Below are 16,715 nucleotides of genomic sequence, written 5' to 3'. Positions count from 1 at the left end.
CATGCATACATACGTACTCAAGTGACTCGACAACGCATTTGGCCTACATAACTCATCGAGTCAGACAAAGGCAATTCGGGCTTTTTCTAGACTAACGATAAGTCACCAACGAGCATTATTAAGAGCGTTTTGGCTTGAAGTTTCGAGAGAGCAGTTTTTGACTGGAAGTCGAAGGGCGAAGCCGTCGAGATCTTTCTCCATAGTTTGCGCGCAACGTTTGCAGTGTAAGTGTGACACCCGTGCCAAATTCAGTAACTGTATAGACAACCGCAGGGATTCATTAAGAAATTTGTTCGATTTTCGACGTGTGATATACATATCCATACAATCTGACTAAACAATATAGGTGAATTTGCGGTTTTATACTCAAGATTTGATACCAGGCTTTCTCTATTGGCTTAGTCACACTGCAATTCTCGTCACGATCATTGTTCTGCAGTTTTTGGATTACGATTGCAAAGCAGGTTTGCATTTACAAATTTTTAATTTCTCAAAGTGTAACTATAAAGTTTTTCATACTTAATTTTTTTTTTAGTCAGTCATATTGCTATAAGCAACATCTTTTAGAGCTATTCAAACTTGCACCATTGACTTATATTATTTGCTTGCAATATGAATCAAGTTGTTACTTCACTAAGTCATTCGTATTGTGAATGGCACATACAGAAGGAAATTATAAACGCAAACGGTATAATTGAATCTCCGATTTTTTTATGTTCACGGAAGAAACAGTGGCAATTTGATTTGGATTGGAATTACCATTCTTACTCAAAAAATTTTATGAGATTAAAGCTAAAACGTATTAATGAAAATGATACAGAGGATAAAGTGGATAATAATAAAAGTTACATATGCGTCATTAGTAAATTAAACAATGAGAAAGAGAAACGGTCACTTTTTGAAAATACGTATCACGAGTTTTCTAATATCTGTCAAGAAAATCTAGGAGAATATTTATGTAATGGGCTGTTAAAAATTCGTTTTTTAATTGTTACTAAACTAAAAAACAAAAGGGGTACACTCTCCGACTTGCCTTCTTCAACTCTTTACAACAATTCTTACTTTTCGGATGTTCAACTTTTTGTTGGTGATAAATCATATTACGCTCATAAAGCTATTTTGGCTAATTGCAGTCAAGTATTTGCGACAATGTTTAAAATTGATATGAAAGAAAAGAAGGACAATATAGTAAAAATTGATGATCTTAATGCTGAGACTGTTGAGTGCATGTTACAGTTTGTTTATACTGGTAAAGTAAATACATTAGATGACAATGTAGTGTTTAGTTTGTTAATGGCTTCTGACAAGTATCAAATGGAGCATTTAAAAGATTTTTGTAAAAATTATTTGTACGACTCAATGAATTTGGACAATTGTATTGAAATTGCTGAGTTTGCAGATCGATACAAAATGGATTTACTTAAGTTTTGGGCAAAAAATTTCATTGCTGTAAATATAAAACAAATATCAAAATCCAAAAAATTTACAGAACTAGCAAAAACTAATAATGACTTACTTTTGGAAATTGTTAGCTATTCTTTCGATTACAATTTGTAATCATGATAAAACATTTAATTAATTCACAAGTTTAATTTTATACTTCATTATGTGATTATTCATGTAATTTGCAATATTATGTTTGATGTTTAAAGTAATTCAAAAGTGTCATATGTATCAAGCTTATTCGTTCAGTCCGTTGCCCATGTGTCACTTAATAGAATCAAAGAGTTAATTAATCAACATATTTTTGCATAAAAACATAGATGTTTCAGCTATTGAAAAAAAATGTTATTAAAGATAAGATTTATAAGAACTAATTTTGATATTCAAAAGTATATATTGATTGCTTCTCTTTTGTTCAGAATTGTTAATGAATATTTTTATGAAAAGATAAATAAAGTTTTGCAGCCTAAGGAGTTTAATCGTTATTTTTGAATTTTAATAAATAAAACATGTATTGTGCATCATTATTGAAATTTGATCAATTACATGGTTACAATATATCATTCATTCATTCAATCAACAATTTGTTGAAAACTTTTATATTATTGAAGAATTATATACCATCCAAATTATGAATATAGAACTGGTTAAATTGTGTTAAACGTTATACACTTTACGTGTAACTTGCAGAAGAACTCATTCAATATCTAACTTATTCAATACACTAATAAGAAAACAGCTTCAAGATGATAAATATTTTTATAAAGACAAACTGAGAATTCATTTTGCGTTTGTTACAAAAGTACAAGATGAAATGAATTTTACTTTGATATCGGATTTACTTTCTTCAACTATTTTCACCAATTCTGACTTTTCTGACATCAATATTTCTGTTGGTCATGAATAATTTTATGTTCATGAAACCCATTTAATATATAGATAATATACTTTGACAAGAACGACAAAAATATTGTTTGTACTAAATGTTCAATTATTTACAACAATATAAAAGTTTTTGAAAAAAGCATTAAAGTTCTGTAAACTTTTTCAATTTTTATTCAGTTTTGATCAGCGTCATCTCATTCTCTTGAGAAATTAGTTGTCTGAAAACGTAAAAAATTGATAATTTGAAATCACAATTGTAGACAATTGATTTCTTGGAAAATGAGGGATCACTGATCAAAATCGAATAAAAAAAATTGAAAAAGTTTACAGAAATTTAGCAAATTTGTCAAAAATTGCTACATTATCGTAAAAAATTGAGCCTTTAGTACACAAAATATTTTTTCTAATTCTTGCCAAAGTATATTATTAATACATATTAATATTAGTATCAACGGATTTTAACGCAAAAGCGGTAGCCATAAGAGTCTCAAACTATTACCAAATTCAGAACCAGAGTCCAAAACGAGTTTTTGAACCACAAGTTGCAAGATAATTTGGTTCACATAATCGTAAACTACGTTGAATTCTCAACAAATGTGTGTAGATGTGGGTGTTTTTTTGTCATAAGATGTATCGATTTATTTTGTTTTAGAAGTTTACATTAATTATAGCAACCCTTCTCATTTTTTTTTTATTTTGATATTCTGTCTTCGCGGGACTGCCTTTAGGCATTACTTCGCGAGGAAAGGGTTGAAGCATCATGTGTGCTTATCCCTATAAAGACTTGGGAAGCGTCTTCTTCTTACCTTCCTCTGCGACTCTTAGCCCTGTTACGACAAACCGGGCGAAGGAGCTCGACTCGCTCGCGAGCATGAGTCCGATAGCGTTTTTAAATAATTTTCGATGATTATGAAAATTACTTTTTGTCGACATCGTAAAAATTATAATTTGAGTTTAATAGAACGAGAGAAAAATAAAACGTGTTATATATAAAATTGATATTTCAAAAATCAAGTTGTTTTTAACATATTAACTTAATGAGCGTAACGAGGGCCGTTTTTATACAGATACTAAATAAGTTCGTCAAAACTTCATTATATTTTACATTTACAGCATGGGGCAGTAGAAGTGGAAAATAATTCACAAGGTTCCAAGTTATTTAGTTCTATGTGGTCTCGGTTTTTTTCTTTGAACCATTTTTCCTTTATTTATGTATATTTCATTTAATAATAAAAAGTTTTATTATTCGTTTCATTTAGCCACAGATGAAAACGCCAACTAAGCATACAATTGGCTTTAACTCTTGGTACTAGCATTAAGTAGAATGTGTCGTACATAATTTTTTGATCGTTTTTAAGAAATTCATTATACTTAAGTCTACATGCAGTCAAGCAGTTATAGGTCTCTATCGCGCTCACTTGCCACGACATGCCATGTGCTTTCAGTGTCATCGTGGCTCGATCAGATGGATATGCTTGCGCATCGCGTAGTTTTTCGAGCATCGTCCACGTCACACGTACTCGGTACATCGTATTATATAGTGCAGTACAAGTTACGACGCCGCAGCGTAAAGAACGAAGGAAAATCTCGTCGATTGCAACTAGTAATTCTGGTGAAAGGATAAATAATTTTCAATTATAAACAGTAGCCTTTCGTGCGTGAGTGATCAGAAAAATGTCCGACGTAAGTCTCGATGACGAAAAAAGATCAGAAAAATTATTAGAACAAAGAAAGATGTTGAGGTACCTACGCGGACATGCCAATTGGGAGATCGAAGGTTTCAAGCACGAATACAGACAGGTCAATTGGGCGATCGAAAAAGAGCGACGTGAATATCTTCGTTCATTTTATATTACGGTCAAGCTTTGGAGAGGCCAACTTCCAAATCTCCGGGAAATTCTTCGGGCCGAAGAAATCGATTGGCTTCTCTTGGAGGCTGTAAGAGACAATTACAAATACGAGGATAAAACAGGATTCGTCCAGTTTGTGGCTCGCACCGGCTACAAGGACGAGCCCAAAGTCGATAAAGACGGCAAGCCATTGTTGAATCGCACCACACCAATTCATCTCGCGGGTAGAATGACAAATTATGATTATATGGTTCATGTGCTTTTTGAAATATTCAATAGTGACGTGAACTACATCGACGAGTTGGGCATGACCCATTTTCATGTGGCCTGTCAAACTTACTGTTTCGATGAAATGAAGAAATTTCTCGATTTAGGACAAGATTCCAATTGCCAGCCTCCACCGCTGCACTTGGCTGCAGCCGCTGACCAATGCATGGCGATCAATTATCTACTGAAACGCGGGGCCGATCCGAATTTGGCCGATGCCGAAGGACTAACTGCTTTACATGTAATATGTAAGAGGTTCACCTCCGGAATCACCTCGGCAAATATCTTATTCAGGCTTAGCGACGAGAAAAATCAGTTGGTGAATGTTAATGCTCTGGACAAGTTCGGTCGGACACCACTACACTATGCTCTGATGATTACATGCTACCAAAAAGCCATTGTCCGAGTGCTGCTGGATAGAGACGCCAACCCGAATTTGGCTGATATCGATGGATTCACATCTTTGCATTTAATTTGCCAAAAAAAATACGACGAGGACTTGGTGGCGCTATTTTTCAAGATCTGTGACGAAAAACATCATCTGGCGCCGATCGACCCCCAAGATAATCGGGGTCGAACACCACTATATTACGCTGTGGCGAATCTTTTTCCAATTAATGTAGATTTTCTTTTGAATCGAGGGGCTGATTTATCTAAATTCGTTTTCCCTACTGAGAGTGACTTCGACGAGGAAATAAAAGTGTGGCTAAAGCAAGATGGGTATAAATTGAGAATAGCATCTGGCGCTATGGGTGTCGTGGAAAATCTCGAGAAAGGAGGATACAAGCTTGACCGAAGCGACGCTCTGATGATCATGAAATGGTACGCCAAGTATGGATTGTTCGAAAAGTCGGAGGAGCTTGAAAAATGTTTCGAAGACGAGGAGTTCATGAACTTCGCAAGAAGTAAAGCGAAACATATGATGATTCGTACGGGTGTGTCGCCTTACGACAAATGTTGCGTTGTTGATGATGATGACGAGATGGCAAGTCCTAGGCTGTCGCTCTGCGACCTGATTCAGTTACAACCCGAAGAAATCGAAAAACTATTCTCTTATTGGGACTACGGCCATTTCGCGCACACTTGTAGCAGTATGGCAAGTAGGTGGGGACTCGCTGATAGGGCCATTCAAGCTTGTGTTGTTCATCTGTGTGAGATGATGTCCAGGAGATTTTTTCGACGATGGGCAGTCTATCCTTTCTGGGATCTTATTCACAGACGTCTTCCGCTTGAGGTCTGTGAGATGATCATAGTGCATCTGACGAACAAGGATTTATATCATATTTGCTTGGCAGCTCAGGACCAAAGCTCGTGATGCCCCATTCATTTTTGTAAATATATCATAACTTTGAATGAGAAAAAATGTGTAAAACAGTTTAAGAAGTAAATATAAAAACTCGAGCTTTGATGATTTGTATTACTATCAGAAAACAATAATAATAACATTTGATGCCTTTATATTACTATCAGAAAACAATAATAACATTTAATTTACAACCGAAATAAATATAAAATAAAAATTTAATTCGTTTATTTTTTTTTTTTTTTTCATTTCAACTTTTCTGAGTTCCAATTGTTTTACATTTCATATGAAGCAAACATCTTGGATTTGTGAGTTATTGTAAAGGATTGAAGGTGTCTGATCAATACAATGAAATTATAAAATTAGTGTGTAAGTATAGTGAATAGTAAAGAAATTATTTTTTGTGTAGATGTAAGCAGAGGAGAGCTTGTGAATATTTGTTGTAAAATATCTCGTGAAAATTTATTTCTTTTCTTATTTTATACTGTACAATCGAACTCGTCGACGAGTTCATCAATACAGAACTTGTACTTTTTTTAAATACAAACGAAAATATCTATATGACAGTTGTATATCTTTTATTCATCTACAATATTTTTTTTTATTGATTTATCATCAATCATCATGAGATTCCTGAGCAAAAACTAATTTGTCGTCATTTTACAACTCATTCAAGTACAAAATTATTACTAATTTTATTTTTAACCTACTGTTGTAACTTAATCGGTAGTAACTTATTTTACAAATAAATATTTCTAATTCTAGGTAATCAAGTGTTAATAATTACTCCTCAATTAGTCTTCAAGTTAATTAGCGAGTAACTGCACGCCATTAAATTTATAATACATGATTGTCACTGATTTGATAAAATTCATTCACATACTGGACAATGTATAAAATAACTATCACAGTAAATAAAGTACTGTTTAGATGTTTAGATATCAACAAACTTTAACATCATTTTAGTCTTGTTTTTAGATTCAGTCATTATTTCTAAACACTCATATCGCGATTCCATCTCCAAACAGTGGCATCATCGCAGACGCACAGTAGTACCTTTCCATCTCTACTCAAACTGGTCTGTCTGATTGCAGATGTGCACTTTGGGTGTTGTAAAATAAAACATCTTGCTTGACTGGGCTCTTCGACGTCTAGATCCCAGATGTATGTGCGACCTGCCTGATTGCCCATGGCTAGAATCTTTTGATTGAAGTCCATGGAAAACCGAATGAACCAGATGTCACATTGGCTAAATTCAAATCTATGCAATACAGTGGCACTAGTCTCATTTGGGCGCAATTTTGTTTCACCCAGCCTTCCTGGTTTCCAGCAAACGATGCAATTTTCACAACTTTTGCTAAGAATAAAATCCCCAAGCCATTTGACACAGTCGACATAATTGCGATGAACATCCCGAGTCGTGAAGTCAGGGAAATGTTGAAGTACAGAGTCAAAAGGGCGACGATTAGAACTCCAAGTATAGGACCGCTTAATGGCGTCAAGCATTTCAGACTTGTCAAGGTTCCACTGCTTTAAAGCGTGATCCATACCACATGAGATGATGCGAAATCCTTCAATGTCAAAATCAGCACTAAGGACTTCATCACGATGACCCTCAACTCCTCCAAATATTGCAACACACACATCTGATTTTATATTCCATAGGCGTAAAGCATGATCTTTGGAAGCAGATAAAAGGAGATTTGGATCACGTGGGTGAACTTTAAGTTCATTGATAGAATGACCATGCCCAATGTAATGTTTAACACAAGTCATAGTAACTGGGCTGATAATACGTATGACACCTCTAGAACCAGCTACAGCTAGTAACGGCTTTCCAGAATCATCGTGGGTCCATGCACATGTGTAAAAGTTTTCTTCTGCATCAGGATCAGCGTAGCATTGTCGTAATTTCACTCCACCTTCTTCGGGGCATTCATAAATGCTAACACGATTACTCCCTACTGTGGCAAACACCATGGGTTCACCTTCCTTTAGGTGATGATTAAACTGTACACTAAAAAGAGGTTGATTGTGATCCTCTTTCACAAAGTGACAAAATTTATACAAAGATTTTTCTACAACTGGTTTGAGCTTTGAAGGTTTGCTGCTGCGTCTACGTCCTTTTCTTCTGCCTTTACCACGACTGGTAGGTGTATCACTGCGCTGAGTGCATCCTGTAGAGTTACTACCAATGCTGCCTTCAGTCTCATCAGACTCATTTTCACTATCTTCATGACTCGAACTGTAAGATTGTGGTTTTGCATTATTCCTCTTCATGATGATGGTTCGATTATTGAGAGCTTCACCAATTAATAGTTTACAAAGAGGTCAACACGTTCAAGTCCACAATTCCACTGTGTACTCCCATTAATGCTTCAGCCAAGCACAAAACCCTGCTACCAATCGATTCAAGGCCTTCTTTTTTCTAAAATAATCAAATAAATGCATGTACTTCGATGACAATTGGTCGTCGTTCGAGCGTCAACAAAAGTGTACTTACATGCACATCGGCAGAGAAGAGCCGCACACAATACTTCTCGCGTACTTTTTGGGCCGCGTGACAGTTCAAGTCCGTGCCGTTGCTGCCGCCGATGCAATTCACAAGGCACACGCGTCCAGAAATGATGAAAAATTCATCCAACAGGCCGATGTTCCTCTCTACCTGCGCAACATAAACAAGAAACCAACGACGTTTTTTAAACCGCATAACCTATAACTTGATCGCCGGCTTCGACTCAACGACGCGACGAGCGTTGGTATATATATACGTCGGCGTCCCAATGTATATACAAAAGTATAAAAAAAAAGAACCCACCTCGTGTATCTGATGAGCGATACGGCCGTTGAACGCGAATACGACAAAGTCCACCTGGAGATTGGGCTTGAAGTGCAGAATGTCATCGATGCTCTCGGACTTGTGGATCGTGATGCGGTAGCCACGCTCCTTCACCGACGCACGCAGCTGCTCGTAGATCAGATCGCACAGGTCGCCGGGCGCCACGATCTACATGCGAAAACAAGCGAGAAAGAGAGAGACAGACAGTGCAGACAGCGCGGCACGCAACCTGACAGATCGTGAGGATTGGCCGAAGCCGCCGCCGCGGCGACAGCGACAGCGACAACAACAACAGTAGCACGTGATGGTTTCGTTACATACGTTATATCGTTATGAGAATTGCAATTAACGAATCGTGTATTAGTCAATCTAAATGAAGAACTTACGAGCACCGAAATGATGGCGTTGACGTTCCAATTGCCGCTACATCGCAGAATTCCCGCCATTATTCGACACGACGTATGATGCGACGACGTTTATTATTGTCGGGATAGCCGAGCCGAGAGACTACGCCACAAACGGACACTGCGCAAAGACAGCAGCAGGGGCCAGCAGAGCCGAGAAACTGCACACGAGCGAATTTGTCACTCGACGATTGGCAACATTGAGGTCGGTAACCGCGTACAATTAATCGAATATTTTGGACGATTTTTAAAAAGCACCAACGAAGACGTTGATGTTGCGTCCTCCTCGTCGCAGCCGTCGTCGACTGGGAAGAAATGATTTTCTATGTTACTTAAATCGATGAAAATTTCGAATTTGCGCACATCGTCGGCCAATGAGTCTCCAGTACATGTACATACCTGTCACGTGTGGCAACAATGCGCGAAAATCTCATGGTGGGGTATTCGAATTTGTATTTATTTGGGTATATGTATAGTTCGAAAACTCTTTGTAACTTTCATCCGAAGAGAAAAAAGAGAAATATGTCAAAAACACCGAGGCTTATTTGTTTGATTCGTGGGAGTACTTACGTACGTTGGATAGCGAAATTTTTCGGGATGGTGAGTTATGGAGAAAAAAGGGAATCGAATGATAATTTTTATGATTTCGCGGATGATGAAAATTTTATAAATTTCATTTTATTTACAGACTTTCACAATGCAAAGAGATTAGTAAATCTATACAGTCATTTCTGGCTGTCCATTAGTAATTTCAAAATTATTCATTGCAAGTTCAGAACGAAAACTTCGATCTTTTGAAGAAATATCCGCAATTATTTGCAATCTTACCATAAACTATTTCAGTAAAACAATTAACAGTTCTGAGTGCTTATAAATAATTTTAAACTGATTTCCTTTGTCAGTAGTAAGATCATAGTTCTATTAAATTCTTTAGACTATTCATTGAATGACTATTGTATGTTTGTTATCAAGAATAATAAAAAATGGCCTAGTTCGGTTAACGACATTTCCAATGATTTTCACAAAGATATGAAATTGATAGAAAGTATAAAAAACTAATTAGTGACAGATTTATTATAATCGAAACTTGATCACAACGTTTTTTTTAACATTTATAAACTCTAATGACCATGAATGGTGCAAAATGTGGATGCTATGAATGAAAAATTATATTAAAATGATATATTGAAGAATACAATGAAATGATGAAAGATAACTTCAATAAAACTTTTTTTAACACACAATGATGTAAAATAAAAAAAAAGGATCATTTATTTAATTATTGTTTTCTCGGAATGTAATGCCTTACTCCCCATTTAATATTTGCATCTTTGTCCGTTTTTACAAAAGAATATACTGGGCCGTTGATTCCAACATTATTTAGCTTAATTTTCCAGTCTGGTGGAGACGCTAAAAAAGATGATTAATGTAAAATGCAGAAATAGAAAAATTAAGATTACTCACCCTCTAACAAAACAGAGCACGATACTATTAAAATGAAACAAATTATCGAAAACGTGGAAAAATTCATGGCGAACATAACATTGATCGTTCAAAGTCTAGAGAATACTGACTCAGAGAAAGCGGTATTGTGGATTTATAAAATATTTTTGTATTACTTGAGTGAATTAGTAACAGTAGTTTCATGTCGTATGCAGTCTATTAGTTTCGGCAACTTTCACTTTAGAAACGAGGTCAATTTAACGAAGTGTTAAATACACCTGGACTTAAAACTAGATTAAGAAATTCAAATTGAAACAAAAAGAAATGACTAAACATTTTTATATAAATAAACAATTTAATTAAAAAGTAAGGAATATTTAGAAAAAATTTATTCATTTTGAATCAAATATAAGACAATTGTTAATTTATATATATAATATATATATTTTTAGACAGTTTCACTTCTATATGAAAAAGTTGTGCCACACATTCTCTCTTTATCTTATTTTGAAAAAACGTTATAGATAATAGATGCTTCAAGTAACAATATCAACATAAACATCTAAATCTTTTACACTTTAAGTGCTAAATTCTTCAACATGTATTCCTTGTACTCTATTTTCCATCGTCTTTTTCGTACGTTCATACTCTTTTACATTATTCAGGAAAGTTACTTTTTATTTTTCGTTATTTTAAATTCATTATTGCGCTATTACATAATAGTTACAATTAATAATTAAAACCCCCATTTAAATTCGATGTGTGTCCACACAAACAAAAACATACATCTGCTATGCATACAATTTAATACAATAAATATATTTTCACGTTACAAAAAACACCCATAATCCAGTCTATTACAATTTCATTTGTTTTGCGTTGTAAATCGCAGGAGACATAAGTATTTATTTAGTTTCACCATTAAAGTGGTAAATCTTACAGAAAATGCAACAGGCGCGAGAAACATAATCGCGAGCCCTTTGCATTTTCAACACATTTATTATGCTAATAAAATAAATTAAGCTTTCCAAGAGCTTTAGTAATGTTCATGTACACTCCACATTCTATTTATCATTGACGGTACTTAGCGATTTTATTGCAACTTCGAGCCTTTTAACGCTCTAATCGCTGACATCCTCGTCAGTAGTAAATTCTGACTGATCATCTCCGCCTTCTCCATCAGCAGCGGACTCTTCGTCAGACATTTCCCACTGAGGATGATCTACAGGAATCGCTGCAGCTTCTTTCACATCGAGCTGTAAAGTGAAAAAATATGATTAGTTTTACTTTTTTTTTTAAATAACTAGAAATAAAAATTGAACTCTACCTTTAGATCATACAGTTGATCGAAACCCATGTAGGAGTCACTCCTCAGGCAAACAGTAAAAGTGTAAACATTAGGCCACATAGGTGCGGTAAACTTGAGTTGAACTTCTTCAGTGTCAACAAGCGAGGTAACGTGCACCGGTGCTGCAAGCAGAGTCAAACCTTTTCTATCGCAAATATAAACCCACCAGTACTCTTGTTTAACATCGGGAAAATATGGACAATGTACGCGATGAGATTGATTGGTGCGGCCATCAAGGAAACGATCGCGCTTCGACAGTCGCTGTTGGAATTTGTTCCATTCGTGATCGTCGTCGTCGTTGCCTTCCGAACTTTTGTTCTTTTTATTAGTTTCTGGTGAACTATCTTCGTCATCACTACTGTCGCTCTTGTCACCGTCAGTTCCAGAATCAGAATCTAGGGATCGAGACGCAATTGTAATTACACAAACGTTTGTTGGAAAAAAATGTATTGAATAAAATTAATTCGATTACAAACCTTGAATTTTTTCTTCTTTATCTTTAGCATCTTCTTTCTTTTCTTTCTTAACTTTTGGAGATGGGTTGACTTGTTGGCCAGGACCACCATTTTCAGTCGCGGCTGAGGTAGCTGTTTTATCAGCTACTGTAGGTTTCACAGCAGGACCTTTTTTAGGTCCTTTTTTGTTGTGGGCTTTTTTACCTCCCTTCTTTTGCTTCATCCATGCAGGCTTTTTAGCTGCTTGGGAAGCAGCAGATTTTTCTTCTTCTTTTTCACCCTCACGATTTTCATCCTCGACAACAGATTTCTGTTCCACAGTTTCATCACCAAAAAGTTCGGACATATTTTTACGTTCTAAAGTCACTGTCACTGTAACGATGGCACCAGCTGTGATTACAGTAGAATTTTCATCGTCCATGACTTCTGATCTCACTTTGAACTCTACATAAGGCATATTTCCTAAAACTGTCATCACATCCTCAAATTCACTATCAGATAAACCACGTAAAATGGATCTTCTATCTTCACGCTTCAGTTGAGCATACTCTTGAAGAGTTTTTACCTAAAATAAATTTAAATTAGTCATACTGCATCATAAATTGAAGTAAAAAGGAGCAGATCATTTTACAACTGAATTCCAAAAAAAAAACTCATTAGTTTTAAGACACCAATATATCGTTAAAATAAGAAAACCTAAACACACCATGATTAATAACTTTAACTACCTTTTTGGCTTTGAAGTACTTGAGATGATCTTCAGTAAGATGTGGCAATTGCAATAGTGGGTTTCTAAATTCCCAAGATGCTTGAACAATCATTGTACATAATTTCATACAATTTTCAATAGTTGTGATGGTTGGTAAGTGTTGTACTGTAAAATAAAAGTACTGTAAATAAGAAGTTTTTCAATTTATTGATGAAATTTCAAATAATAAACTAACCTTGTCGAGCGTAAGCTAAAACAATCAACTGATTAACACAAGTGATCATTTCTTGGATCAAATAAGGACATTTTTTTACAATATACTGTCTATCTTTTTCTAATGTTTGAGGATTCAGATCAAGTCTTGACAGATGTGCATGAATAATAGCTCTTGCTTTGATTGAGTACATATAACAAAGTGGATATTCTCTATTTTTTTCACTTAAATAGGGCAACTGGCGAATAAGCTGCGGAATATAATTTTTATGCTTACAACCATGTTGAAACATTTTAAATATCTATCAAGAATTTAAAAAATACTCACTGCAGGAACTTCGTCATTATCCGATTCTCTTTCAACAATATCGGCATTATGTTTCTTTTCAAATTCATATGATGCTGCAAGAACCATGATTATTCTTTTCACCATCATAGTTGGAGTATTATGGAAGAAAGCATAGTACATTTTTGTTGTTGCCAATAATACCTGAATTTGAATTATGAGAAAATGAAATTTATTAATATCGTGATACACAAATATTAAAAAATTATATAAAAAATTTTAGGTCTTACCTGATCACCAGTATATTTAATGCTACGATACCACCACATTCCTACAGCTGTGGGTAAAGCTAACATGAAAACAAGGGCATATGCACCTAATACCAACACTGAATTTTCTTTTTCAACGATCCATGACGGTAAGGCAATTCCAAAGCCCATGGCCCCTGGGCCATCAGGATTACCATACTTTTCCCAATTTGACATAGCTTCTTTATCAGTAAGAGCTTGATAAGCTGAAAATTTCAAATTATTGATTGAGATATGGGCAATTGATAAAAACTTAAACTTTTGTAATAAGTAAATGAAAAAGATTAAAAGAATTATTTACTAACCTTTTGTTAATCTCATAAAAGCTTTTTCGTTTCCAGTCTCTTTGTCAGGATGGAGAATAAGAGAAAGTTGTCTGTAAGCTTTTTTAATAGAGGAAGCAGAAGCACCCTATGGAAATATAAAGACACAAAACTCAACATTTTTTCTGTACTAGATAACTTGATTTGTATGAAAAAAAAATTATATATATTTCTACTTACAGGCGATACACCCAAAATTTCATAAGGATCAAAATTGGACATTTCATAATCGAATTGAGATACTTTGTAAGCTAATAGTGCAAGAATCAGCCACCCAGTGACGATGATGCTTTTCCTGTACAATTGTCAAAAGTTAATTTTATGAGAAACAATATGGAGCGTCAAAGCAAAATGAGAAAATGCAGCAACCAAGTTTTACCTGAGAAAGCATTTGGTATTCTTCCACGGATCAATCTTCTGCAAGATGATCTTCTTCTTCTTACACCCATCGCAATTGCACTCTGCTTGTTCTTTCTCAGCGGGATCTGAAATTGCAAAATTTTCGATCGAATTACTGGTCACGCTTTCGTTCGATCAACTGCACACGCACACACGGTCACGACATTCGCGACTCATCATCGCGTTAATGCGACACGTGTGAGAACGTGCATTATATACCACATAGGCAGAGCGCTCGATAATGAAAATAAAATAAAATTATCACAGGAGCACGTAAAAAGCACGGACGATGAGAAAGAGAAATTTGGCTGTTTTTTTTTGTACCTGGTTTGGGCGCTCTCGGCCAGAGGTAGTAGGTGCCCGGCACGAGCAGCAGGGCCAGGAACGAGAGCAGAAAGTAAAAAAAGGTCCCGCCGCTCTCGTCGTACTGGAACTTTTGTCCGCTCATCGTTGTCGATTATTCATCAAGTCGATGATGTTGTGTTGGCGATGCCTCGGCCGTGTGCCGTGTGATATGTAATATCAATTATGCTGCCACTATCAAGCGCAGCGCACGGCATACAGGCGGACTGGCTGTCTGGCTGCTGCTGCTGCTGCTATATACGACGAGGTAGAGCAGTACCCTATGTATATACTCGATACATAAATCGCAAACAGCTTTGGCGATCGTCGTCGCGTGTACACCTTATAAACTGTACGTAATGTATGAATACGCACGCAGTCGACGGAGACTCCGCCGCGCGCTAGCAAGAGAGAGAGAGAGAGAGAGAGAGAGAGAGTGAGAGAGAGCTCGCAACCACGTCAGCTCTTCTTCGCAGACTTACTCTTCTCTCTTTCTCGCGCGACGTTGTTATGTGTGTTGACGTTTGGGAAAAAAAGTCTCTCGCTGCTTCGCCGCGAGAACTGACAATGTTGCTGCTCGGAACACGGTACGCACGCACACTTTTTCGCGTATTACAATGATTAAAGATACAATAATGTAATGTATTATAATACGCACACGCCACGCACCGGAGCGCGTTTAATACGCGATTCGGTGAGACGAGCGTACTTATATTATATACACACGATGTGCCACACTACGCGATGTGCAGTTGAAAAGGTTAAATTCGCGGCGCACTGTGTGCCGGAATTATTCGAGCACACATGTATATTATAGACAGAATGTGTGTGTTTGCGTGTGTACACTTGACACCCCCGATGTCACTGACACAGTATAGGTGTGTGTGTGTGTGTATGCTTCGATGCCGCCGCGCTTGCTTGCTTGTTGCTGCTGTTGAGCGTCTGCAGCCAACTCGGAGCTCTGTGCGCGTTCTGCTGCGTTGATTTCTTTTCTTTTCCTTTTTTTTTTTTTTTTTTTTCAAGCTCTCGTGACTCGTGTCTTACATATAATGACAAACGGCCGCCCGCGCGCGCGAGCTCCGTATACCGAGTACTGACTGTGTGCCTCTGGTTTTGTAAAATAATGCCACTTCGTTGTCTGTGCGTATCGTATAAATGTATATGTGTAACCTGTCAGTGGTCGGCGGCGTGTCGTTTTCCGTTAGGAATGCCGCCTATGGAGCGCGATTTCAAAGACGCGCACTGGTGCACTCGTCGCGTATATTAAAAATTCGGCGATTCCTCCTTTTTCTTGTTTTTTTNTTTTTTTTTTTTTTTTTTTTTTTTTTTTTTTTTTTTTTTTTTGGAGTTCGCGTGCTAAACTTGCTTACTTGAAAACAGCAATTTTGATGGAAAAAAAGAAGTAGTGTCAATTCTGTCGATCGGAGAAAAGAACGCGGTGTATACCGAGTTGTGTACGGATTCGCAATTATTGTCGTCTACTCCGCCTTTTTTTTTACCGTTAAAACGTTAGACGACGACTTTATCGCACGCACGCAATACAAAATGACGAGCGTTTATAGAACGTCATGCCGCGTCGTGCGCAAAATATCGAATGCAGATTTTGCAACGTTGGTACGTCTCGTGCCTCGTTACGATTAATGATTATTATATATGTTAATCCGCGAATGCTCATATGCTATCGCTCACATGGCCTAGTTCGATGTGCTTTTAGCTTTATTGTATACACAGTCGATCATCGCGTATCACTCTTACTGTCTTTGGTCGATTGCGTGCGTATCTGTATGGTTTTTTTCGCGTCTGCTCAAGACAATTTTGTTTAATAAAAGCGAAAAGATCGGGCGTAATTGAACATTATTATTCCATAAGAAAAAAATTAAATACAAGCAAACGATTTA

At 36.4% G+C, this 16,715-nt stretch overlaps 4 protein-coding genes across 4 annotated transcripts; 1 reads left to right on the top strand and 3 right to left on the bottom strand.

Moving 5' to 3' along the window:
- Positions 1-1,897, top strand: LOC106656440 (speckle-type POZ protein-like). The gene is made up of 2 exons (XM_014377410.1): positions 1-464; positions 536-1,897. The coding sequence occupies exon 2, from the start codon at positions 613-615 to the stop codon at positions 1,555-1,557; it is 945 nt and encodes a 314-aa protein (XP_014232896.1). The 5' UTR covers positions 1-464; positions 536-612; the 3' UTR covers positions 1,558-1,897.
- A 4,285-nt stretch (positions 1,898-6,182) lies between these two features.
- On the bottom strand, positions 6,183-8,040 carry LOC106656418 (polycomb protein eed-B-like). The gene has a single exon (XM_014377371.2). The coding sequence runs from the start codon at positions 8,026-8,028 to the stop codon at positions 6,742-6,744; it is 1,287 nt and encodes a 428-aa protein (XP_014232857.1). The 5' UTR covers positions 8,029-8,040; the 3' UTR covers positions 6,183-6,741.
- A 2-nt stretch (positions 8,041-8,042) lies between these two features.
- LOC106656419 lies at positions 8,043-9,274 on the bottom strand. Its single transcript, XM_014377372.2, has 4 exons — positions 8,974-9,274; positions 8,567-8,755; positions 8,252-8,413; positions 8,043-8,176 (listed from the first exon to the last, which is right to left on the bottom strand). Exons 1-4 carry the CDS (start codon positions 9,031-9,033, stop codon positions 8,069-8,071), a joined length of 519 nt encoding a protein of 172 aa, XP_014232858.1. The 5' UTR covers positions 9,034-9,274; the 3' UTR covers positions 8,043-8,068.
- A 1,580-nt stretch (positions 9,275-10,854) lies between these two features.
- Positions 10,855-14,923, bottom strand: LOC106656420 (translocation protein SEC63 homolog). The gene is made up of 11 exons (XM_014377373.2): positions 14,800-14,923; positions 14,456-14,561; positions 14,257-14,371; positions 14,059-14,164; positions 13,736-13,959; positions 13,488-13,649; positions 13,182-13,410; positions 12,966-13,111; positions 12,259-12,802; positions 11,762-12,177; positions 10,855-11,690 (listed from the first exon to the last, which is right to left on the bottom strand). The coding sequence occupies exons 1-11, from the start codon at positions 14,921-14,923 to the stop codon at positions 11,556-11,558; spliced, it is 2,307 nt and encodes a 768-aa protein (XP_014232859.1). The 3' UTR covers positions 10,855-11,555.
- Between the last annotated feature and the right edge of the window lie 1,792 nt (positions 14,924-16,715).

This window comes from Trichogramma pretiosum, unplaced genomic scaffold (genome assembly GCF_000599845.2).
Source record: "Trichogramma pretiosum strain Unisexual culture from Peru unplaced genomic scaffold, Tpre_2.0 scaffold10, whole genome shotgun sequence".
NCBI classification, from domain to species: domain Eukaryota; kingdom Metazoa; phylum Arthropoda; class Insecta; order Hymenoptera; family Trichogrammatidae; genus Trichogramma; species Trichogramma pretiosum.
This window is presented reverse-complemented; position numbering and strand designations above follow the sequence as displayed.